Raw genomic sequence first — 26212 nt, 5'->3', positions numbered from 1 at the left:
AGCCTGGGTCCTCAGCATCCCAGTCCTACGCTCTATCCATTGCGTCACCACCTGGTCAGGCAGGACTTTTTTTTTTAAAGCATTTTTTTTAGTGTGCACGAGAGAGACAGAAACAGGGACACACAGAGACAGACAGGAAGGGAGAGAGATGAGAAGCATCAGTTCTCTGGGGGGTGGGGTCTGGGGCTACAACAGACCAAGTGACTCCTTGCCCAAGCCAGCAATCTTGGGGTCAAGTCTATGATCCTATGTTCAAGCCAGATGAGTGAGCCCATACTAAAGCCGATGACATCAGGGTTACAAACCTGGGTCCCCAGAGTCCCAGGTCAATGCTGTATCCCCTGTACCACCACCTGGTCAGGCTTTAAAAAAGCATCTTGTGAATTTTAAATTGTTAATGGATTTCCTTTCTGTTTTTTTTCTTTGAGTAAAGATCTGTCAGTTTACTTGAAGAAACTGTAGAAGCAGTTCAAGTAATGGATTATGCATTTATTTTTTTACTTTTTTTTTTTTTTTTGTATTTTTCTGAAGCTGGAAATGGGGAGGCAGACAGACTCCCGCATGCGCCTGACCGGGATCCACCCGGCACGCCCACCAGGGGGCGATGCTCTGCCCATCTGGAGAGTCGCTCTGTTGCGACCAGAGCCACTCTAGCGCCTGGGGCAGAGGCCAAGGAGCCATCCCCAGCGCCCGGGCCATCTTTGCTCCATTGGAGCCTCGGCTGCGGGAGGGGAAGAGAGAGACAAAGAGGAAGGAGAGGGGGTGGGGTGGAGAAGCAGATGGGAGCCTCTCCTGTGTGCCCTGGCCGGGAATCGAACCTGGGACTTCTGCACGCCAGGCCGACGCTCTACCACTGAGCAAACCGGCCAGGGCCTTTACATATATTTTTTTCCTTAAAAGCTCTTTGCTCATTTTAGACTACGTATGGGGTATAGGGAAATGCAAAGCAACGGGGAACCCAGATCTATAACCCTATCACCACTGTAGACGTCTTGGTGTATGGAACCAATGGCTTATTCTTGTTGCATATGTAACTAAGGAAGACAATACAAGGTGTTCATTAAAAGCACTAGATTTGGGGGTGTTACTGCTTGAGTTTCAATCCTAATTGTACCACCACTAGCTGTGTGACCTTGGACGTTCATGTCCTTGACCTCTGTGCCTTTTTGGGTTGGCTACACTTTAGTCATTGTGTTGAATAACAGCGGGAGAATGGACATCCTTGCCTCGTTAGCACTCAGTCTATTACCATTAGTACTACACTAGGTGTAAGTTTTTTGTTAATGCTCTTTATCAATTGTAGAAGTTCCCCTCTATTTCTGTTTTTTTTTTGTGTGTGTATTATTTTGAATGGGTGTTAGATGTCAAATACTTCTCTTGCGTCAATTAATATCATGTGACTTTTTTTTCTGTAACCTATTAATATGACACATTACATTTTTAGAATAATTGAACCAGCCTTGCATACCTGAAATAAATCCCGCTGGGCCATGGTATATAATTATTATTTTTTTATATCATGGAATGTTTACTTGTTAAGGATTTCAAAGATTTGCCAAGATTCTGCTAAGTATTTTTGTGTTTATATTCATGAAGGCTATTGTTCTGGCCTGTAGGTTTCTTTTTGGACTGTTTTTGGCTTGGTGTTAGGATGATGGCTTCATTAAAATGAATTGGGAGGAGTTCTCTCCCTTTCTGTTTTCTGGAAGAGATTATGTAGAACTGGTGTTAATTCTTCTTTAAATGTTTGGTAGAATTCTCCAGTGAAACCATCTGGCCTCAAGATCTTTTTTTTTTTTTTTTTTTTTTTTTAGTTTTAAAAATGATACATTCAATTTCCTTAATAGTTATAAGGCCATTCTGATTATTATTTCTTATTGGTAAATTGTGGTAGTTTGTGTGTGTGTGTATGTTAATTTTTTTTTAGGAATTGGTTGATTTCCTTCTTAACTTGTCAAATTGATTTGTGTAGAGTTGTTTGTAGACTTCCGTTATTATCCTTTCAGTGTTTGGGTTTACTTTTCTTTTTCTAGCTTCTTGAAGTGGGAGCATAGATTAGTGATTTGAGACTTTAAACAGTCTCGTTCTGTGGTATGGGGTTTCTGTTAGCTGCTAATGTACTTCCATGTATTTTTTTAAAAAGAAAAAAAGCAGGGGTCCTAATTGTATTAGGCGGGTTACCCTTACATTTCATGAATTGCTCACTTGAATGAAAGAAATATTCTTCAGATTATTCTAGTCTCAAATCTTAAGAACATCACTTCTGAAAATTCAGGTTTTGTAGGATTACAGCTAAGTGCCCCTGTAGCTGCTGGTCAGGAATTTAGAGCTGAAAACACCTTAGACCAGGAGTCAGCAAATGAAGGCCCTGGAGCCAAGGCCTGTTTTTTCTCTGGCCTGTTTTAGAATGGCCCTCCAGCTGAGAATACTTTTTGTATTTTTAAAGGGTGGTAAATGTACACACACACACACACACACACACACACACACATTTGTGACAGAGACCCGTTTGGCCTGCAACGTCTGAAATCTTTCCTTTGTGGCCCTTTGCAGAACAGGGTTGCCCCCCGCTGCCTTTACACTAAGCCCAATGGCTTGTTTCAAAGCCGTCTGGAAAAGTTTACAGGTACCAGATTTATGGGCCCAGCACATGGCCCGTTTCTCATCTGGAATCCATCAGCGTGCCCGCCCTGTCTGTGTCTGGGAGTTTGACTTGTGTCCTTTGTCTTTCGTTTCTGTGCTATTCTGTGGTCATGCGTGCTTTCCCAGCACCTTCTAGGTGCTGAGTAATCTCCTTGGAGGTCCATTCCAAAAAGCATGCCTGAATGTCTTGGCTGAGCCAGCCCTGGTCAAATTCAGAAGGGAAAGAACCAGGGCCGCCTTGGGAACAGCAGTGATACAAAGGTGATTCCAGACACGACAAAGTCCAAATTCCTTTTACCTGTGGAAATGCTCTTTATTTTTGTTTCACAGCCTGGCATAGGAGCTTGGGCAGAAACCCTGGAATTGTTTGTAGAGGCCCAAATGGTAATAAGTAGGTCTGGCCTGGAAATGGAAAGGATTCTGCCCCCTGCAGTTAGTGGGAAGCAAGCTGGCCATCCCGCTGCTGGTTAAGAGAGGCGGCCAGCCCGCTTACTCCTTTGGGAAAGAGAGCTTGTTCTCTGGGCCAAGCTGAAGGAAACCATTGCTGTCCAGCCTCGGGCCAGCCTGGAACTTGTTCTCCTCTCACAGCTCTGTGACATGAGGGCAAGAGGGAGGAGGCAGGTGGCTGCCAGGACCCCTTTCATAGCTCATGGTGCACTGTGGATGGCAGTTTTGAACTAAAGGTAAGGGCTGGTCATTTTTCCTGGTTCAGGTGCCTTAAGTCTCCTGTCCTCTAACCTCAAGCCCTGTAAGTCCCACCTTGCAACCTGGCATGGCCCTTTTATGATGCTGCTGAGCCTTTTGTGTTGGTCCTTTAGTGTCTTCTGTTGGGTGGATGTGGCCCTCAGAGAGGGCTGTCTGTGGTCCTTGCCTCTTCTCCATGTCACCTACCTTGGTCGTCATCTTCTTCTTTTCTCTCCCACAGCTCTGGCCTGAGTGTGCTCCTTCCTTGTCTCCAAAAACACATTTTCTGAGCCCATGGAGTCGTGGGATGCCTTATGTTGCTCAAATGTTTCCCTCCGGGAGAGGGCAGGTGGCCCCGTGTTTAGCATGTCATGACCACAAACTAAGTGTTACCCCCCTCAATGAAAGTCACACTTTTGCATAATCTCTCCTTTCTGTGCATTATTTTAGAATTCTTGGTTAGCCTCTCACTTGGACTAAATAAGAGTATGAGGGCCTGGCCTGTGGTGGCGCAGTGGATAAAGTGTTGACCTGGAACGCTGAAGTCGCCCATTTGAAACCCCGGGCTTGCCTGGTCAGGACACTTATGAGAAGCAACTACTATGAGTTGATGCTTCCCATTCCCCTCCCAATTTCTCGTGCTCCCCCCAAAAAACAACAAACAAAAACATGAGGACCAGAGAGTAGGTCACTTCACAACTCTATAGAGGTGTCACCGTCACTGTGCCTATTGAAGCTTGTGGGGGAAATGGGTTTAGCAGGAAGAAGACAGTACAGTATTGTATTAGTGTTTGGGTTGCAAACTAAAGGTAAATTAGGATTGTCTCATCAATTCTACTTTTATAAATTCTCCTTTAATTTCATCAGGAGACTGGCTCCTGGAGAAACCGGGTTGGTGTTATTTTAAAGTAGAATGACGCTCCTGCCCCTTCCCTGTGGGTGCTGGGGGCGATGGGAATTGCCCCTTTAACTGCTCTCCTGCAGTGGGAGAGGGAAGGCCAAGCGGTGGAATAATTAGCACGTTCGCGTTATGCCTCCTGTACTGGAACAGGGATTTGAAGAAGTAGTCGTTGTGGCTGGTAATGTAAACAGTCCCGTACAGTTTTCCTTAACTCACGTCTGCCTAAAAAGACGTTACTTCTGTGTTGTGCTATATGGATCCCAGTCCGATTTCAGTAGGTCCTTTTTTTTTTTCTTTTTAAGCAAGAGAGGGACAGACAAGAAGGAAGAGAGATGGGAAACATTAATTCTTTGTTGTGGCACTTGAGTTGTTCATTGGTTGCTTTCTCATATGTGCCTTGACCAGGGGCTACAGCAGAGCCAGCGACCTTGGGCTTCAAGCCAACGACCCCGCGCTCAAGCCAGTGACCTCAGGGCTTTGAACCTGGGTCCTCAGCGTCCCAGTCCTACACTCTATCCGTTGTGCCACCGCCTGATCAAGAGGTCTTTTCCTTTCCGTAGTTTTTCCTGGTTAGGTTGCCCTCCTTTATGAACATCAGAAGCTGTCCCGCCTCACCATTGTAATTTTAATTTATTTTTGAGATATAATTGACATTAAACATATTAGCTTTAGGTATACAACATGACTTGCTATTTGTATGACTGTGAAATGGTCATCACAGTGGGTCTAGTTAACATCCATCCTCACACAGTTAAAATTTGTTCTTGTGATGAGCACGTTTAACATCCACCAGAAACTTTCAAATATATGATACAGTCTTATTAGCTTTGGTCACCACACTGGACATCACTATTGGGATTGGACCGAGATTGGCATTGAGATTGGCTGCAGGGGCAGTTTAGGAGCAAGAAAGCCATCTCCAGCTCCTGGGACAGTGCCTGCACACAGCTGTCACTCAGGCACTTGCTAAGGATGGGTGGGAAGACCACCACCCCTTGAAACCTCTTCAGCCTGGTGCCTAGGGCCAGGCTTGAGGTTGACTGAAGAGAAACCCACTGCTGGAACTCTCTGTTGCTTCGATTACATCACAGTAACTGAAAATCTAAACAGCTTGTGTGTTTGGGTTTGGAGGTAGTGTGTTCAGATATGACTCAAATGTCATACAGTGTCCCCCATATTTTTTAGGTGAGCAGAGGGGAGATAGTGAAACTTCTGCATGCACCTCAACCGAGATCTACCCGGCAAGCCCCATCTGTGGCCAGTGCTTGAGTACTGAGCTATTTTTAGCACCTGAGGCTGACACACTTGGACCAGTACAGCTATTCTCAGTTTCTGGGTCCAATTCTTGAACCAGTCGAGTCACTGGCTGTGGGAAGAGAAGAGAGTGAGGAGGGGGTAGAAGAGGGAGACAGGAGAAGCAGATGGTCGCTTCTCCAGTGTGCCCTGACTGGGGATTGAACCCGGGACATCCATAAGCCGGGCTGACACTATCCACTAAGCCACTGGCCAGCGCCTCCCCCATGTAAAGTATACATTTCAGTGATTTTTTAGTACAGTCAGCTCTGTGTATCTGCAGATTCAACCAACTGCAGATAGAAAATACTTGAAAAACGTTACATTGTTGCTGACTGAACATGAATTGACATTTTTCTTGGAATTATTCCCCAAACCAGCAATTTTCAACCTTTTTCATCTCATGGTACACATAAGCTAATTACTGAAATTCTGCAAATGTGACAAAGAAAAAGGTGTAATTTTGGTTCATTCATACTGGACAGCTATTGTGTTGGCTGTTGTCATATTTTATTTGATAATCTAAGAGAAAAGAGGTCAGTGCCCTGACTAAATAGTCAGGTTTTACATGTTTTAAGAATTCTTGTGGTGTACAGATTGAAGTTCGCTGCTCTAAACAATGAAGTATAACAACTATTTATTTACATAGCATTTATATTAGGTACTCTCAGTAACCTAGAGATGATTTGAAGTATATGGGAGGGTATTCATGGATTATATGCAAGTACTATGCCATTTTACATAAAACAGTGTTTTTCAGCTGCCAGGTCACCAGAAATTTTGTGCCAGTCCGTGAAAGAGATATCCATCCTGATGTTGTATGAAGAGTATAGACCCAACTATCTTAGTCGAATTTGCTTATGCTCAGGGTGGTTATTGCCTTAATGGTCCCCAAATAATTCTATTTGCACAAGTCCCCAGTGTGAAAAGGTTGAAAACTACTGATATAAGGGACTTGAATATTGTGGATTTTGGAACCAATCCCCCTTGGATATTGAGGGACAATTGTATATTCAAAGTTGTGTGGCCATTGCCACAGTTGTAGAACGTTGTCATCACCCAGACAGAAACCTGTTCCCCTGGCACCAACTCACTTGCTGTTTGTATTCCATTCATGTCGATGGAATTCTATACTATCTGGCCCTTGGTGACTGGCTTTTTCACTTAGCGTTCTGTCCTCTAGGGCCATCCGTGTTGTATCACATGTCAGTTCTGTGTGGTTCTTCTATGGCTGAGTAATAGTCCCTGGTATGGGGATACCGTGTTTTGCTTATCCATTTATAACTTTATGGGCAATTGAGGTATTTGCACGTTTTGACTATTATGGATCATGCTGCTCTGAGCATTCCTGTTGGCTTGGGTTTTGTGTGAGGAGATTTCACCTTGCTGCTGTCATATAACAAACTGGGTGTGGGAATATGAGACCAAGCTGTCAGGAAGATGGGCCTGAGGAAACTACCTGCTTGACCTTCACATTAATCCTGGAAATTCTTCAGGTCTCTGAATGTGTGAGAAGTCTCCTGATGCACAGATCCTAGGTTAACATTTAAAAATTAAAGCGGATTTACTGTCATTTTAAATTTAAGAGTTAAGCTCTTGTGAAATACGGAGACTGTGTCTGTATGTCATTTGATGGCAGCGATATGGATTTACTGCCTGTCGACATTCACCTTTCTGGTTGCACCGTGCATGTCCTGAGTGATGTCCTCTAAGCCTTAGGTGGTTGTGAGCGAGCTGCTTGGGTGAGAGGGAGCCCGTGAGAAATGCGATGCTCTTTTGTTAGTCCTGGAGGGGTTAAGGCAGTCAAAACACACTTTTGTTTTGACTTTGTGTAATTTACATAGAGTGTTTTAGTGTGCACTTCTCTGAGTTTTGACCAGTGCGATGGTCGTGTAAACGCCACTGTCGAGATTAGGACCACTTAGTGGATTTTTAAAACAGATACTTGAATGACTTCAAACTGTATTGGAGCCTGACCAGGTGGTTATGAGTGGATAGAGCGTCGGCCTGGGATGGTGAGGACCCAGGTTCGAGACCCTGAGGCCACCAGCTTGAGTGTGGGATCATAGACGGGACCTGAGGTCATTGTTTAAACCAGAAGATCACTTGCTTGAAGCCTAAGGTCACTGGCCTGAGCCCAAACATCGCTGGCTTGGCTGGAGTGCCCCCCGCCCCCCCCCCCCCCCCCCCCGTCAAGGCACACATATGAGAAAGCAGTCAATGAACAGCTAAGTTGCCACAACGAAAAACTGATGATTGATGCTTCTTATCTCTCTCCGTTCCTGTCTGTCTGTCTGTCTCTTTTTCTTGCCTAAAAACAACAAAAACGAAAAACTGTATTGGAGTCCAGTTTTCCTTTCTTCTTTTATATTTAGAGGTCTATCAAGAAAACAGGAAAGCTGATTTATGTGGGAGGGGACGCAGCACAGCCCACCCCTGCTCTTAGTTGCCATGCAGCGGTCTCGGTGGGGGGCAGCTTACCCGCATCCTCCTGCAGGGAGCTGTTCCTGGAGGTGAGAACGAGTGGGGCTGGTCTGGCCCACAGATGGGCCCTCTGACCCGGACTTGAAGGGAAAGTGTGGGTGGGGAGGCAGACTGGAGGGCGTGGAGAATCAGGTGGGAGGAGGCACAGGGCTCTGCAAGCATCAGGGTCTGGGGAGTAGGAGGGGCTGCCAGGAGCCTGGGCTTTGGGCCTCATCGCTTGGGCATGGTTCAGTGATGGGATAATTAACCACCCCTTGGAGCTTAACTGGCTCAAGCTATTGTGGGAGCGAGACCTAGGAGACAAAAGAACTGGGGTGGCGGGGCTTGGTGGTGGAATTCTCAGCCTGCATAATTAAAGATAAGCTTGGCAAGAAGAGGAATTCATTTCCTAATTTCATAAGCTGCTTCAATATATGAAAGAGTGAACAGAGAAGAACGTGGCCACAAATTGCCTGTTCCAACCCCCTAATTTCACAGATGAGACTGGCGCAGCTCTGGCCCCCTGCCAGGCGGCTGGGCGGGCTGATGGCGCTGTGGAGTGGGTGGCGCACAGCATGGCACGGACTTGGGATAGGGTTGCTTAAAGGAAGTCCATACACCGTTCGTCCTAGATTGTCTTGGTTGAAGTTTTTGAAGTTGAAAAGGACTTCAAGGCACCAGTCAAGGTCATCAGTGAAGAGGGTCAGGAGACTGTGGATTGCTTCCTTCCTGAGGGCAGCCTCTGATGGGACCCGCTTTGTTAAGCGGGTTACAGTACTTTAGCCTCTTAAAGCTGAAGAAGTGGGAATATAACTGAAGAATGTTTCCCGTCTTTTTGCCAGCGTCCCTGGTGTCTTGGGTTTTTGCTCAACAACAATCCCTCAACTTGTTGGGCTACTAAGGTTGAGCGGGTACACCTAATCTTCATTTACGCATGTCTGAGGGGTCAGCAGTGCAGTGGCCGTGCTAGATCACAAGGGACAGAGGGGATGAACACTAGTGCTGGCCCCTTAGCGGACAGTGGCTGAGCAGTTGGGAGGCAGGCAGGTTCCTCCTGGATTCCCAGATTTGGGATTCGGCCATCTAGAGCTGATGGGCAGGGTCAGAGGACTGAGGGTCATTCCCTAACACAGGCCTATGGATGCATCCCTGGGCCTTCGCCCCCCTCCCCCGCATCGGTTCCCTGTAAGCTATTGTTGAATAAACACGAGGTGGGCAGTGATCTGGAAATGGAGGCATTGAGTTTTCCAGGAGACAAAGGACACGTTTTGCGTGGAGACAGGTCGCTGTAGTTCTGAATGCTTGGGAGGAAGGCTCTGAGTAATACTCTAGTTATTACACATCATTCTTGTCTGAGTTATTACACATCATTCTTGCCTGGCCAGACTTTTCTAAGAACTTTTGCCAAACAAGATTTTATTAGCTTAGTTTGGATTACTATGGCTACTTGCAAGCACTGTGGTTATGTCTTTTAGCATTCGAATCTACTTATGAATTTTCTGATTTGTAGGCATTTATGACATTGCTCTCTTGTGTCCCCAGAGTTGGGCATGCTCTGACCCCAGGCTCATTTTCAGTCGTGTGTAGTATCTAGTAGTTTTCAGGGGATTCTGTCCTTGGGCAATTAGGGTACAAGGGCTTTTTTTTCCATAAGGGTTGGGTGTCAGTGGTGGGTACTACTCACATTCAGTGGATATGGCTGGGATTACCAAAGCCATGTAAAGGACAGGACAGTCATTTAAATATACTGTCAGCCTCAGTTGAGGAATCTTGATAGAGCCAAGTACATCTTGCTTGGTCATCTTACATGCTTCTTACTATGGAGGCATGCGGTTGAAGTAACCTTTTGGTGACTTGAGTGTGGTTAGTTTGGAGATCTTGGGGGTTTCTTTTTCCTTTTTGTATCGTATCTTGTGATTTAGATTAGTGGTTCTCAACTGTGGCTGCATGTTGGAAGTTCCCAGGGATCTTTTGAAAATACTGATGCCTGGGTCCCACCCCGAGTCTCATTTAGTTGGTCTAGGATGTGGTATCAGAATTTTAGCAAGGAGACTCAACTTGGAGGAACTGCTGAGCTAAAGCCAACCCAGCATCAGAATTTTTAAAACTCCCCCGGGGATTATAATGTGCAATAAGAATTGAAACCACTGGTTTTGATGTTCTAGAAACTGTGAAGTGGAGCTCATGTCTGGCTTTCTCTTTTTACTTTGAAACCATGATTCCGGAGAAGAGATCTGGCACCTATTTTGGCTCTGGATCCCCTTGATGGAGTCTTTCCCAAGGGCTAGGGGTAGGGTGGGTGACAGGAGAGTCCCCAGGTCAGGAATAAGGTGAATATGAAGTGAAGTGGATAGTGGGCAAAATGGCACGGTCTTGCTGTCAGTGGCAGGGTTGACCCTGTGGATCACGGGGTGGCGACAACCGGAAATAACCTTCAGACCTGGCATATGTCTACTGAGCTGGGGGCGAATCTGCAATAGAGAAATAGCGAACACATCAAATTGGATTTCTTTTGTGTTGTGTTTTTCTTCCATTTGAAACTTGGCCTGGGGGCTTCCATTAGTCCACAAGGTGCCTTTGCTAATTGTGCCAGTTAGAAAAAAGGGACACTCACCATGCTAGGCTTGGCCAGCAGTCAAGGGCCTTGTGTATATCGCACAAAGACAAGCCTTTTCTCTAGCCTGAAGGGCCGAGTTTGCCCCAGTGCAGCCTCTGGGCTGGGGTCCTTATTCTGTACACAGCCTAGCCAGTGACACACAGGGTGGCCCTGCCTGGATTGTCCCCTTTGCCGTCCTGGGGGATTTGTGTCCTGCTTTGTAATGTGCCAACAGAACCCAGTCTTGAGGCCATTCACCAGGAGTGATGAGTTGTTTTATACACTTTCAAAACAGAAAACATCTGTTCTAGCCAAGGAGGATTGAATAATTGCATACTGGCTTTCCCCTCTTCGGGGGAAGTGCCGCTGGGCTGTGTGTACTTGGGCGTGTTGGGCACACTTGCTTTACCACTCTGCCCTTCGGTCACTTCCACGGTGGCCTGACTTCAGCAGGCTTCCTTGACAAACAAACTGAACAGGGTCAGTTCTTTTCATCAAGTTTGAAATCAGAAATTTTTTAGGGGGTGGAATTCAGTCTTAAAACCACACATTTGGGAATGTAATTTCCTGAACCCACTTTCAGAGTAGCGAAGCCAGCTAGATCACTTGCTGTCAATGGGTTTCCCAAAGGCACAGTTATGCTGGGAATGGGTGAGACTTGAATGAGACACAAGGTCACTGCTTGTGTTGGTCGGTGCTTGTGTCCCCGTGGAGGGCTTTTTCTTGGAGGTGGCCTCAGTTCTTTGGTTGTCCAAAGGGCCACCCCAACGGGCCACTCCAACGCTCTGTGGCTCTGCCCACATCCCCTGCTATCCCTCTGTGGCCTTCTGGGTTCTGCCTTCTCAACGGGAGCAGATGCGTTCCTGGTGGGTGAACCGCTGTTAGTGTTTCAGTGGGGGGTTTGAAGTCCCTTTGCTTTCTTAACTTCTTCACCTCCACAGTCGCTGGCACCACAGGTCTTTGGGCTATGGCCTTCTTGTCTCCAGCTCCTCCTGTTTGGGGGTTTGGGGGTACACTGTCATGTAGTTTCGTTGTAAACCAGGGGTCGGGAACCTTTTTGGCTGAGAGAGCCATGAATGCCACATATTTTAAAATGTAATTCCGTGAGAGCCATACAATGACTCATGTACATTAGACATTATCCAATAAAAATTTGGTGTTGTCCCGGAGGACAGCTGTGATTGGCTCCAGCCACCCACAACCATGAACATGAGCGGTAGGAAATGAATGGATTGTAATACGCAAGAATGTTTTATATTTTTAACATTATTATTATTTTTTATTAAAGATGTGTATGCGAGCCAGATGCAGCCATCAAAAGAGTCACATCTGGCTCGCAAGCCATAGGCTCCCGACCCCTGTTGTAAACGGATCCATGAGTTTAGGTTGTGGTGCTCTGATTTTTCTGTTTGGGGATTCAGAGGATGATGAAGGCGTGTGTTCACTGCCACTTTTGCTACTAAATTTGCTCCTGTTGAAGTGAAGTTGAATTCCGGTGGATATATTACTTTGCTAGGGCTGTTGTAATGAAGAATTAAAAATAGATGGCTTGCCCTGGCCGGTTGGCTCAGCGGTAGAGCGTCGGCCTAGCGTGCGGAGGACCCGGGTTCGATTCCCGGCCAGGGCACATAGGAGAAGCGCCCATTTGCTTCTCCACCCCTCCGCTGCGCCTTCCTCTCTGTCTCTCTCTTCCCCTCCCGCAGCCGAGGCTCCATTGGAGCAAAGATGGCCCGGGCGCTGGGGATGGCTCTATGGCCTCTGCCCCAGGCGCTAGAGTGGCTCTGGTCGCAATATGGCGACGCCCAGGATGGGCAGAGCATCGCCTCCTGGTGGGCAGAGCGTCGCCCCATGGTGGGCGTGCCGGGCGGATCCCGGTCGGGCGCATGCGGGAGTCTGTCTGTCTCTCCCTGTTTCCAGCTTCAGAAAAGAAAATGCAAAAAAAAAAAAAAAATAGATGGCTTAAGGCCCTGGCCAGTTGGCTCATCAGTAGAGCATCAGCCTACCGTGTGGAAGTCCCAGGTTTGATTTCCAGTCAGGGCACACAGGAGAAGCGCCCATCTGCTTCTCCCTCCTTCTCCCTCCTTCCTCTGTGTCTCTCTCTTCCCCTCCTGCAGCCAAGGCTCCATTGGAGCAAAGTTGGCCTGGGCACTGAGGATGGCTCCATGGCTTCCACCTCAGGTGCTAGAATGGTTCAGTTTGCAACAGAGCAACATCCCAGAGGGGCCGAGCATTGCCCCCTAGTGGGCATGCCGGGTGGATCCCGGTCAGGCATATGTGGGAGTCTGTCTGCCTTCCCCCTCTTCTCACTTTGGAAAAAAAAAGGATGGCTGAAAACGGAAACCTTGTCTCCTGGGTCTGAAAAGAAACAATGAGCCGGTGCTGTTTCCTCTGCGGCTCTCAGGGAGGATCCTCACTTGCTCAGCTAACTTTTGGTGGCTTGGGGCGCTCTCGGCCTGTGGTGTCATTCTAGTCTCTGCCTTTGCCTTCGTGTCCCTTGTGCTCTCTCCCTGCTTCTTCTGTCTTTTCTAAGGACACTTGTCACTTGATTTAGGACCCACCTGGATAATTCAAGATGATTTCATCTCTATATCCTTACATTAACTGTCCTGTTGCGTCACCTGGTAATCTGTAGCCTCTCCCTGCAGGGTCGAGAATGTTTACAGCTCCTCCTGACAAAGGGGAGAAGTGATTCTGCCTGTTCCTTGTTGAGGTTTTCTTAACACGTTCCATCGTCAAACTGGGCCTTGCGGCCTTCCCTCCGAGCTCGGCTCCTCTGACCATCTGGCCCTCTCCCTGCAGCGGACGGTGAGACCATTCTGAAAGGCCTGCAGGCCATTTTCCAGGAGCAGGGCATGACCGAGTCGGTGCATACCTGGCAGGACCATGGCTATTTGGCCACCTACATTGGCAAAAACGGCAGGTGAGATGCCCTGGGGCACACCCCTTCACACTTGAGCGGGGCAGGAATGAGGGTGGAGTGCGAAGGGTGGGCAACTGTCTAGGTATGGTTTCCTCTTTGACAGCTTGGACGAGGGGGCTATACCTCAGTGTTTTCTTGGCCCTAGCTGCACAGAGCATCGCCTGGGAGCACTTCCACCCAACCCCATGCAGGTGCTCTCCCTCCCCCCCCCACAAGATTGTGGCCGCTGAGCATCAGTGTTTCTGCCAAGCCCCAAAGGCGGTCCTGCAGTGTGGCCAGGACCCGGAGCCCCTGGGCAGCATAAGCAGTGTGCAGTGGTGCGCAGCGCTCTGGGCTTGGTTAAAGCAGCTTCCTGGGCCCCTGGCCAGGGGTTGCTGGAGCATTTCCAGCCAGCTTGCTGGGGATGCTTCTGCACTATTATAAGTGATTACCCATTAGTACACACCATCGTCAAATGCACAGTGGGAACGTCTACAAGCAATTTGACAGGAAGCGGAGGAGATCTGACAGCCCAAGGTTTTTTCCTTAACACTTACAGACTAGCTAGACTTTACATAATCAAAATGAAGGTGAAAGTCAGCGTGTTCTGAGAATAGGAAAGGGGACCCAACTTAACAAGTGACCGCCCTAGTCCGGTAGCTCAATTGGTTAGAGCATCATCTCGATGCACCAAGGTTGCGGTGTAGTCCGTCCTTGTGGTCAGGGCACACACCAGAACCAACCAATGATGGATGCATAAGTAAGTAGAGCAACAAATCGATATTTCCTTCTCTTTTTGTCTCCCACCCTTCCTCTCTCTAAAATAAATTTACAAAAATTAAAAACAATCTTATTAAAAAGTGATTAATAACAGAAGATACCAGTTGAGCTCTTTTTATTTTCCTACCTGTAGGTTTATACTATCTAGACTGGTTTAGTATGCTATTAAGATTCTTAATAATTTACACTATTAATTTAAAAATGTGAACTCAGATATTTTTGATGGCTTTCATTTATTCCCCCAATGAGTACAAAATCCTGGAGCCCCACATGGCTTCATTGATGTCCCATATTCTCTCACTTGTTTTGAATTCTGCAGGTCAGTCTGGAGACCCCAGTCAGCTCCTCCCCACCGTCCCTTCCAGTGGTCTCTAAACCTGCCTGAGTCACCTACTCGGCAGGCTTCTTAAAAATCAGATTCAGCCTGACCAGGCGGTTGCGCAGTGGATAGACCATCCGACTGGGCTGTGGAGGACCCAGGTTCCAAACCTTGAGGTTTCCAGCTTGAGCATGGGCTCATCTATATGGTTTGAGCAAGGCTCACCAGCTTGAGACCAAGGTCACTGGCTTGAGCATGGGGTCACTCAGTCTGCTGTAGCCCCCCTGGTCAAGGCACATATGAGAAAGCAAACAATGAGCAACTAAGGTGCTGAAACAAAGAATTGATGCTTCTCATCTCTCTTCCTTCTTATCTGTCTGTCTCTATCTGTCCCTCTCCTTTTCTCTCTCTGTCACCAAAAAAACAAAAAAAAAAATCAGATTCAGAGAACTTGATACTGAATGACCATCTGGGCCCAAGAACCTGTTTTAAGTACCTTTGCATTTGGTAACACTCTCTAAATTCTCTCTGAATGATTGGTGGTTTCCCTACCCCCAAGATGTGGCTCTAATAAGAAAGCAACAGGGTTGACCCTAGCTGGTTGGCTCAGTGGTAGAGCATCAGCCTGGCATGTGGAAGTCCCTGGTTCGATTCCCGGCCAGGGCACACAGGAAAAGCGCCCATCTGCTTTCCACCCCTCCCCCCTCCTTCCTCTCTGTTTCTCTCTTCCCCTCCTGCAGCCAAGGCTCCACTGGAGCAAAGTTGGCCCCGGGCTCTGGGGATGGCTCCGTGGCCTCTGCGTCAGGCGCTAGAATGGCTCTGGTTGCAACAGAGCAACGCCCCAGATGGGCAGAGCATCACCCCAGATGGGCAGAGCATCACCCCCTGGTGGGTATGCTGGGTGGATCCCGGTCGGGCAGTGTGGAAGTCTGTCTGACTGCCTTCCCGCTTCTCACTTTGGAAAAATACAAAAAAAAATACAAAAAAAAAAAAAAAAGAAAGAAAGAAAAGAAAAGAAAGAAAGAAAGCAACAGGGTTAAGTACATATCTAATTTAGGGGACACAAAGAGAAGTGGTCTTTCCTTTGAATTATATTGGCATCTTTTTTGTTTTCTTATTTACTTTGAACGCCATGATAAAATTTCTAACTTTAAAATGTTGCCTTCTTTTGTAGCTTTGCCAATCTGAGAATTTACCCCCATGGATTGGTGCTGCTGGACCTTCAGAGTTACGACAGTGATGCGGAAGGCAAAGAAGTTGACAGTGTTGGTTTTGCACTTTTATTTACGCAAGTATTTGGGGATCACCAAACCAGTTCTGCTGAATAATGTTAACATTATTTCACTTACCTGCTGACTTTTGGTTAACGGTAGACTTTCCTCTGTCCACAATAAGTGACATCAGAAGAAAAACAGTTGTTCCTCCGTTGAGGCACCTGGCTCCCCGCCTTTCCTAGGACTGCTTGAGTCCTGGTTTTACTTTGCACTGGACGGAGTGAATGCGAATGTTAGCCTGGAAGGATGGCGTGTCTGTTACCCTGGAGCCTTCCCCTCTCCATGACTTTGTTGGTGACTTAGACTGGGGTTAGGCCAGTGCCAGGCAGACTGGCTGGTGGGGGGGTACAGACCTGGGCCGGACCGGGCACTGCGGGGGGGATGTGGGAGGACAGATGTGTTTAGGCACCCACCAGTGTCACACACCTCTGTCAGCACGGCCTCAACCTCCTGTCCTGCAATTTAGCTGTTCTACTCAGCCTATCCTCGAAGCCCAATCATTTCTTTTCTTTTCACCATAGCTTTTGAACAAAGTAGAAGAAAGAATGAAAGAATTGAGTCAGGACAGTACTGGGCGGGTGAAGCGGTAAGTACACGCCTGAAAGTCCTTTTCTGTTTGGTTCATTGATAAAATCATCGGCGTGCTGGGAGTGTCCTTCAGTCGTGTCTGCCGAAAGGTGAGGTGGCAGAGATCAATGTCAGCTTCTGCTCGTGGCAGCGTGGCAGACAGAGCTCGTGGGCCCCGGCACTGAGACCAGACAAAGCGTGGCAGGACACACACACGCACCGAGGGAGAGAGACGGCGGCCGGATAAAAAGAGGCATGGGCAGAAAGCCGGTGCGGGGCGATTCTGAGAGAGGAACTGGAAAGCAGAGAGCCGGGCGAGGCTGCCCCCCCAGGCACAGAGGAGCTAGACAACTCTCCCTCTTTCAGTCCGATAGAGGGAAAAGGCCTCCTGTCTCTGTCCGAGTTCTGGGCTCCGGAGTAGAATTAAGCACTTAAGTGATTTATGACAGGATGAGGGGGAGGTGAGAGAAGGTTTGCCTCAAAGCTTTCAGGAAGAGGCCTTCGCAAGGTACTAAGACTCAAGAGGCCACCCACCTCGAGTAGACACGGGTGCCTTCTCTTCAAATGGTAGTGAAGACAGTTAAGCTTTCTCTGTCTGGGAGTGTAGTCACTTTGCCACATGGCTATTTAAAATTAAGTTAATAAAGGAAACCCAAAGTGTCCCTTGACAGAGGAGTGGATAAAGAAGATGTGGTGCATAGATACAATGGAATACTACTCAGCCCTAAGAAACGATGATATAGTACCATTATGACAACATGGATGGACCTTGAGAACATTATACAGGGGTCCTCGGGTTATGACAGAGTTCTGTTCTTACGACAGTGGCGTAACCCGAATTTGGTGTAAGTTGAAACACCCCCTAGCCTAAGTCACTTACCCATCCTAACACAGTTGTAAAATCATAATCTAGAACATAAAAACACAACTAAGCCACAGAAAAAGGAAAAAAACATAAATATGCTGTATTGTACACTGTACTATAGTAACAGACAAAATGACAAAAAATGAGTGTAAAAGAAACGCCTTACTTTTGTTCCTGTGTTTGGCTTGCACACTGGAAGGGGCATTGCAAGGTGGGAGAGAGGGACCTGTTGGGAGGAAGAAGCTGGAGAGGCAGGAGAACCTGCAGAAGGTGCTGGAGACACTGGGTCAGGTGAGTCAGGATTGCCTAGGAACATGCAGGAGACACTGGAGATGATGATACCTGTACTACAGTGTTCCATCTCGAGAAGCAGCCGATGTAGAGAGTACAGGATCTGTTGCAGGCCTCTCTGCCTTCTTAAAGAATTGTCGCCCCCCCCCAAAAAAAAAAAAAAAAAAAAGAATTGTTCCAGGCTAGTCTGGTAGTCTGGAAGGTTGATGACGATTTCTCTTCCAGAATCTGCCTATACCACTGCAAGGCATCCATAACTGCCGAAACACTCAAGTCTCAATTTTTTTAAGGTTTTTTTTTTTTTTTTTTTTGCATTTTTGCATTTTTCTGAAATTGGAAATGGGGAGGCAGTCAGACAGACTCCCGCATGCGCCCCACCGGGATCCACCCGGCACGCCCACCAGGGGGCGATGCTCTGCCCCTCCAGGGTGTCGCTCTGCTGCAATCAGAGCCATTCTAGCACCTGAGGCACAGGCCACAGAGCCACCCTCAGCACCCGGGCAAACTTTTGCTCCAATGGAGCCTTGGCTGCGGGAGGGGGAGAGAGAGAGACAGAGAGGAAGGAGAGAGGGAGGGGTGGAGAAGCAGATGGGCGCTTCTCCTGTGTGCCCTGGCCAGGAATCGAACCCAGGACTCCTGCACGCCAGGCTGACACTCTGCCACTGAGCTAACTGGCCAGGGCAATTTTTTTAAGTTTTTATGGGAGTGAGCGCTGTAAACTAGAAACATTGTATGTTGAGACTGTCATAACCCGAGTACCCCCTGTACTGAGTGAAATAAGTAAATCAGAAAGAACTAAGAACTGTGTGATTTTACACAGAGGTGGGATATAAAACTGAGACTCATGGACACAGATAAAACTGAAGTGGTTACCTGGGCAGAGGAATGTAGAGGAGGGGTGGGGGAAAGGGTGTAAAGAGGGACAAATACAAGGTGACAGAAAATGATTTGACTTGGGGTAAAGGGTACACACAACATAATCAACAGTTCAAATGCTATAGAAATGTTTACCTAAAACCTGTACTCTTATTGATCAATGTTACCCTGTTAAATTTAATTTTCTAAGTAAAATTAAAATAATAAGTTAATATTTTGATTTTTCGGTCTTACTAGCCTCATATCGATAGCTAATGGCTAGAGACTGCCATATTGGATACCCCAGAGGTATTTGGCAGTGGTGTCAGATGTTAATAGCTTGGATACATGTAACTGAACACTTGGAAGGGATAGTCTGCTAGGTCCTGGGAATTAAGAATGGGAAGTAATGGATTCACAGCAAGTAATTCCTAGCACTTTACTCTTGCCTGGCTGGCTGACTCCTTATTAGGCCTCCAGAAGTTAGGAGGCTTACCCCTCACTGATACAGGCAAACACACGGACGCAGAGACTCAGAGGACTTTACCAAGGTCAAACCATCACTGACGGAAGCATCTAGAATTCAGATTTCTTTCGTCCATGGCCCTTTCCAGAGAAGGGAGTTCTTATTGGCAAGAGCGAGGGCGCTGAAGGACTTACTGGCTCAGCGTGCTAAGCTTGAGCAGTCCACGGGCGAGCTGCAGGGCCATGTAACAGAACTAGAAAGTTGTTTAATCTCTGATGGGGCAAAGAGCAGGACACAGCGTGGTACTGGCCACATTTTTTATTCTATCAGAGCACCCAGATTGGCTTACCCCGCCCAAGTTCATTTGTGTGTCCTCAGCACCTTCCCTGTCCCTAAAAACACATGCACAGCCACACTTCTTTCTAGACTTTTTCATCTTTGCCCGCTTACAGTTCTCCTTATCTGCACGCATTTGAATGGAACGCGTTCCCACTGTGCTGTGAAATGTCTGAGCTTTGGGATGATGAATTGGCCAACATCAAAATGCCTCTGAGTTTTATTGGTCAGATTCTTATCGGAGTTCCTTCTGGGAATGTGGAAACAGATGGAGTGCATTCATGGGCTTTGGCATTCACGAGAAGTCTCGTTCGTTTGGGTTTTTCTGGTGTAGGAGTTTCTAAAGCGACAGTGAAGTTAGGCGTTAGATGTTCAGTTCAAAATGCAGACCTTGTTTATGCTTGTCACTTTTTTTTTTAAATTGTATTTATTTATTTTTTACAGAGACAGAGAGTGAGTCAGAGAGAGGAATAGATAGGGACAGACAGACAGGAATGGAGAGAGATGAAAAGCATCAATCATTAGTTTTTCATTGCGCGTTGCAACACCTTAGTTGTTCATTGATTGCTTTCTCATATGTGCCATGACCGTGGGCCTTCAGCAGACCGAGTGACCCCTTGCTCGAGCCAGAGACCTTGGGTTCAAGCTGGTGGGCTCTTGCTCAATCCAGATGAGCCCGCGCTCAAGCTGGCAACCTCAGGGTCACGAACCTGGGTCCTCTGCATCCCAGTCCAACGCTCTATCCACTGTGCCACCACCTGGTCAGGTGCTTGTCACTGTTTTTACATCTTTTCATACAATCAGGGTAGAGAGGATGAGAAGTGGTTGGAAATACTTTGTTGTAGCCTTTTTTTATTAGCTTCGAAGGGACAAGGATTAGTGCCATTTTTCTCTACAGAGGATGACATTGTTAGTCAGTCATTAACAAATAACTCAGTAACATCGGAAATTATTACTCCCCTGTGACTGATGAAGTAAAAGTAAATTTTCATCTAAGAAGACATGGGATTTTATTTTAGGAGGGGAGATAGTGAGGCAGAATCCTGCATACGCCCCACCGCGATCTACCCAGCAACCCTGTCTGGAGCCAATGCTCAAATACCAAGCTATTTTTAGTGCTTCAGGCTGACAAATTTAGACCAACTAAGCAATTTTCAGCGCCAGGCCAACACTCAAACCAACTGCGCCACTGGCTACTGGAAGGAGAAGGAGAAGGGGAAGAGTGAGGAGGGAGAAACAGATGATCGCTTCTCCTGTGTGCCCTGACTGGGAATTGAACCCAGGACTTCCACTCTCCATGCTAACGCTCTATCCACTGAGCCACCAGCCAGGGCTGGGATTTCTTTATTTTTGTATTCAACTTTTCAAAAGAAAGAAACAGGAAAACAAGGTTACATCAGTTTTTTTTTAAATTATTTTGCATTCTTTATTATCTTCCTGAGTCCTTGAAGTCTGGTCTGTATTTTCACGTGCAGCCCTTACCCACGTGGCATCAGTTTGCTGCCACTATAGTAACCACACCAGTGCTCAGTAGGTACATGAGGCTGACACTCCTGCATTGGACAGTACAGGTACGCTGTTCATGCTTCCATCTCCCAGGTTAGACTGTGACCTATCTGAGAGCAGGAGCTGCATTTCTACATCGGTTTTTTTGAAAAAAGTTCTTTCAATGTACACACTGTACCTGAGGCCCAGGGCATATTCTGTCCGACTTCCTACCATCCACTTTTGATTTTGTGCAGTGAAGGTTGAAGCAAGATTTGTATATGGTTCAAGAATAACCCCCATAGCGCCATTACAGAGCGATAGATGTATATTAAGCTAGGATGAGTACTTCGTCAGGCTAATGGTTTCCCCATCCTGTTGGAGATCCTTGTTGTTTCTTTGCCACTGTTTACAAACTGCTGTGTTGCAATTGAGTAAAGAACTCGGCCTCAGCCAAGGCACCGTGGACAGCTGAGAATGGGCATTGTTTATTTCCTGTGGACTTGTGTGTGGTTTAGTAAAACCTGTTGCTGGGTAGTCGGCTGGCTGTCAGCCTCGAGGTGGGTTTCTGTGTCTCAAAGCTTGGCTTTGTTATTTGCCGCTTTCCCACCTTATTCTGCCCCCTGCACCCATCGGCCAGGGGTGGAAAAGGCTTCCCCCAAGTCCTCTTAGCCTGCTTTCGGGATGGGGCAGGTGTCCTGACTGGGGCTCCACATTTTTCGAGAAAAACCTCTGGTCTGCCTAACATTCCAGCATCTGAATTTGTTCACCGGAAAGAAGAGGTGTTTCAATCATGAGCTGTTAGCATTTAATTAGAGTGTAGTACGGGAACTGGCTTTGTGAACATCGTGTTCTTTACAAGTGTCAGTACTGTTTCCTCACAGGAAGTGGCATGAACTTAGAACAGGTCCAGACGGGACTCTGGGAAGCAGGTGAGCGAGGAGGGGAAGAAACCGCTGAGCTAGGCAGAAAGAGGCCGCGTCCTGCAGCGTTCTAGGTGTCTGCGGCACTTTGCTGTGGAATATCGCTGTGTCCGAGGACACGTGGCTGGGAGACGCGGTGTGCTCTGTGTACTGGGTTTTGTTTGTGTTCCGGGTGGATTTGCCAACCGCCCTCTCGAGGCCTGTTTTTCCCTGTCATTTAGTGTCCTCTGCTGGCAGTTTCTAATACATTCACCCTATCTGAGCACTTCCTAAACAATGCAATTGGAAAGTCATCAGTTTGCTGCCACTATAGTAATAATTGGCTCAGGCAAGAATCTTCTAGATGCCAGAGCCATGAGTGGAAGCTTGTTGGGCGATCGGGACCTTCACTCAGTTTCAGAGGACCACGTACAGCTTGCTTAGTAAGTTGAAAGGGAAAGAAAGGTGGCTTTGCATATAGAGATCTGCTACCATCTCCTTCAACCGAGTGGTTATATATACTTAGTTAGCATCCTCAATAACAGCACAGGCACATGGCTGCTGTCTCCAGTGGGATGCCTGTGTGACACAGGTCAGCCTGACTAATTGGAGCGTCAGGCCAAGCCACCTGGGCTTTTCTGCAGAGCACCTGCTCTGGATTTTTCCACCATGTCAATGTCACGAAACCCACAAGAGGGAAAAAACACTCTTCTACATTAAGTGAGGGTGAAAAAGAAAAAAAAGAAAAATACTTTCCAAAGCAGAACAGCTCTAAAGGACATTGCTGGTACAATTGGAAACACTCAGACATGGCTTCTGAACCCCAGAACCCAGGCGCACCTACAGAGATGTGGTCATGGCTGTGTGGTTCTGTAACAGTCTGAAGAGGCCCCTGCTGAAGTGTTAGAGGTGAAGTGTGGTGTCTGCAGTGGCCATTTTCTCCTGCAACTTTTTATCAGGAAATTTTAAGTCATGCCAGAAAGGGTTTAAAAAAGTCAAGTCCTATATGTACAACCATCGTTGAGATATGATGGTGGCCATGTTGTTGGTCAAACGTAAAAGACCAAGTACAAGATTTGTTGCTGCTCTTCTGGAGATAGCCTGGGGTCACGTGGATTGCTTCTGCACACTTGCGCCCAGGCCCAGGGTTTTTTTTAATTAATTAATTAATTAATTAATTATTGTGACAGAGACAGAGTCAGAGAGAGGGACAGATAAGAGACAGACAGGAAGGGAGAGAGATGAGAAACATTAATTCTTCATTGAGGCGCCTCAGCTGTTCATTGATTGCTTTCTCATATGTGCCTTGATTGGGAGGCTACAGCAGACCGAGTGACCCCTTGCTTAAGCCGGCGACCTTGGGTCCAAGCTGGTGAGCCTTGCTCAAACCAGATGAGTCCACGCTCAAGCTGGCAACCTCGGGGTCTCAAACCTGGGTCCTCTGCATCCCAGTCCAACGCTCTATCTACTACGCCACCGCCTGGTCAGGCCTAGGCCCAGTTTTTTTTTTTTTTTTTTTAATTTTTCTGAAGCCGGAAACGGGGAGAGACAGTCAGACAGACTCCTGCATGCGCCCAACTGGGATCCACCCGGCACGCCCACCAGGGGGCGATGCTCTGCCCCTCCGGGGCTTCGCTCTGTCGTGACCAGAGCCACTTTAGCGCCTGGGGCAGAGGCCAAGGAGCCATCCCCAGCGCCCAGGCCATCTTTGCTCCAATGGAGCCTCGCTGCGGGAGGGGAAGAGAGAGACAGAGAGGAAGGAGAGGGGGAGGGGTGGAGAAGCAGATGGGCGCCTCTCCTGTGTGCCCTGGCCGGGAATTGAACCCAGGACTTCTGCATGCCAGGCCGACGCTCTACCACTGAGCTAACCGGCCAGGGGCCTAGGCCCAGTTTTAAGGCAGGCCCATCATAAGCAACTCTTACAAGGCTCACTCCTGTTTTCCCAGATTGCCACCCATAGTTCGCGGAGGGGCTATTGACAGGTACTGGCCCACTGCTGATGGCCGCCTGGTTGAGTACGACATAGACGAAGTGGTATATGATGAAGATTCCCCTTACCAGAACATCAAAATTCTGCACTCGAAGCAATTTGGAAATATTCTCATCCTCAGCGGGGATGTTAGTAAGTATTCCATCCCTACCCCAGTTGTACAGCGAAGTGACGATGTGTGGGATTCGGTTGTTTCCTTGACAGAAAGCACTGTTGTGGGCTGGCCCAAGTTTGTCCTTGGCACTGATGGTTTCGAAATGAACACTCCTGTCGTATTAGCCTGCGGGTTGTCTGGGCCTTCATGTTTTATAGCAGAGCTATGCAAACATTGTCTTAACATTCCTCTTTCTTAATTTCTTAGTGACGACTATTTGGATTGTATTTCAAAAAGTATATAATTGCTTCTTTACAGAAACCTTGTTATACAAAACCTCACATCTAAGTAGACCAAGTAGTATGATGAACCTGCATATACTCGCCACCAGGTGTCAGCAGTTATCGATTCCTGGCCAGTCTTGTTTCCCCTAAATCCCAGTCCCCTTTCTCCCTCATATTTTTTAAAGATTTTATTTCCTGACTTTAGAGAGATAGGGAGGGGGAGAGAGAGAGATCATAGTTGCTTCACTTTAGTTGTTCATTGATTGCTGCTTGTACGTACCCTGACCACACAAGCGTGGGGTGTTGAAACGGTGACCTCAGTGTTCCAGGTCGACACTGTGTCCACTGCGCCACCACGTGCCAGGCTCTCCCTCATATTTTGAAGCAGCTCTCAGATGTTGAATTATTTCATCTGGAAAGACACAATTGCTCCTAATTATTCACATGAGTACATCCTTAAGACTGAGTTATGACTAATGTATACATGTCTGTCATCTATATGTGTAATCTGTCGTATTGGGGTTGATGAAAACTGCACAATCCAAAAAAAAAATTACAAACCACCTCTGTACCTTGTTGACAGTTTTTAAAGATGGAAACGAAGCGTCTTAGCTAGAATCCAGCACTTCCTGGTGTTCTGGGTTAGGCGCTGTGTGGGTTCGGATAGAGTCACCATTTTGGGTGTGTTTCCTCCCTAGACCTGGCGGAGAGTGATCTGGCATATACCCGGGCCATCATGGGCAGTGGCAAAGAAGATTACACTGGCAAAGATGTGCTGATTCTCGGAGGTGGCGATGGGGGCATTTTATGTGAGATAGTCAAACTGAAACCAAAGATGGTCACCATGGTAGAGATATCCTTTGTTACACGATGTCAAGTTCAGTGGGCTGATTTTGTTTTCTTCCTCCCTTTCGGTCTTATGAGTCCAGTGAATGTTAGGAGGCAAATGTGTGATAAACAGTGCCTTGAACGGACATTTCAGTTCGGCAGCAGGAGCCTTTTCATGGGGCCACCAACAAAGAAGCAGAGATAACCTCGTTGCAAATTAAAGAGCAAGTGACGCTGGTACCAGGTCTGCTACTGCTTAGCCGTTGCTGAGGTAGCTCCTGTATGAGAAGAAGAAGAAAATCAGTTCCTACAGTGTCCTTGGTGCAAAAATGAAATCGTCTTATTTTATTATTAGTGTTGTAAAACTTTTGTCTTAACCTTTCCTTTAAAGTATTATTTCAGAGTTCTTTGATATATTGAACTTCAGGGTAAGTTTCTCCTTAACCTCTTTCGAACATTGACCAAATGGTGATTGACGGATGTAAGAAATACATGCGAAAAACGTGCGGTGACGTCTTAGACAATCTTAAAGGAGACTGCTATCAGGTAATTATGTTTTCCGGTTAATATTTTTAAGTCAATTGATAGTATAATAGACATGCTATTGATCTGAATTATGCCTTCCTAAAACAACTCTATGTCTAATTGGATAAGAAGGTAAGTGGATCATCTCGGGGAGGGAGGGTGGATTTCCCTTTATCTAGTTCTTGACTGAAACTTCTATACTCACAAACAGATGAGAGAAAACCATGTTTATTAACATGTATACCCCCTGTATATGTGAAAGGAGCCAGAGAAAAATGAGTAACACAGAAATAGCTTTATGATTTGGGCTTAAATACCATCTTTCTTTAAAACTTTATTGAATGTGTTGGGGTGACATTGGTTGATAAAATCACACGAGTTTCAAGTGTACAGCTGCGCAGAGTCTCTTTCCCCACTGTTTACCGCCCATACCCTCTCTTGCCTCCGTCCACTCCCTCTCCTACCTCCGTCCACTCTCTCTCCCTTTGGCTGTCACAACGCTGTTATCTTAATAGGGAAATGAACGGCCCTTAGATGGAAGACCAGATAGGAGATATGGTCGTTTGTGACAAAGTTTGCCTGGGTCCATGTGGTGATAAGAGGCCCTCTTCCCTGGTTGAATCCCCCAGGGAGGGCTGTCTGTGACAGTTGAGTTCCTTTTGCAGGATCTGTTTTTGGGCAGATAAAGGGGGTTCTGAGAAATGCTATTTGCTGTTTTTCAAGTGCCTACAGCTCAAAACTCTCCGTCTGGCAAAGCGGCATATTTTGAGATGGCGTATCTGCTCCTCTTAGTATTCGCTTTGTGAGTTATACATAGATTTATATTTAGGACAAATATGTACTTACAATAAGAAAGAACCGGAGAAGCTGAA

At 47.0% G+C, this 26212-nt stretch overlaps 1 protein-coding gene across 1 annotated transcript in view; it reads left to right on the top strand.

Annotated features, from left to right (window-relative positions):
- Positions 1-26212, top strand: part of SMS (spermine synthase) — a 55837-nt gene that overhangs the window by 9592 nt on the left and 20033 nt on the right. Inside the window, exons 2-7 of the mRNA XM_066250021.1 lie at positions 13380-13500; positions 15753-15843; positions 16374-16438; positions 23566-23741; positions 24686-24842; positions 25274-25361. Coding sequence (XP_066106118.1) covers positions 13380-13500; positions 15753-15843; positions 16374-16438; positions 23566-23741; positions 24686-24842; positions 25274-25361 — 698 coding nt within the window. The remainder of the gene's footprint in view (positions 1-13379; positions 13501-15752; positions 15844-16373; positions 16439-23565; positions 23742-24685; positions 24843-25273; positions 25362-26212) is intronic.

The sequence above is a fragment of the Saccopteryx bilineata genome, chromosome X, assembly GCF_036850765.1.
Source record: "Saccopteryx bilineata isolate mSacBil1 chromosome X, mSacBil1_pri_phased_curated, whole genome shotgun sequence".
Classification (NCBI taxonomy): domain Eukaryota; kingdom Metazoa; phylum Chordata; class Mammalia; order Chiroptera; family Emballonuridae; genus Saccopteryx; species Saccopteryx bilineata.
This window is presented reverse-complemented; position numbering and strand designations above follow the sequence as displayed.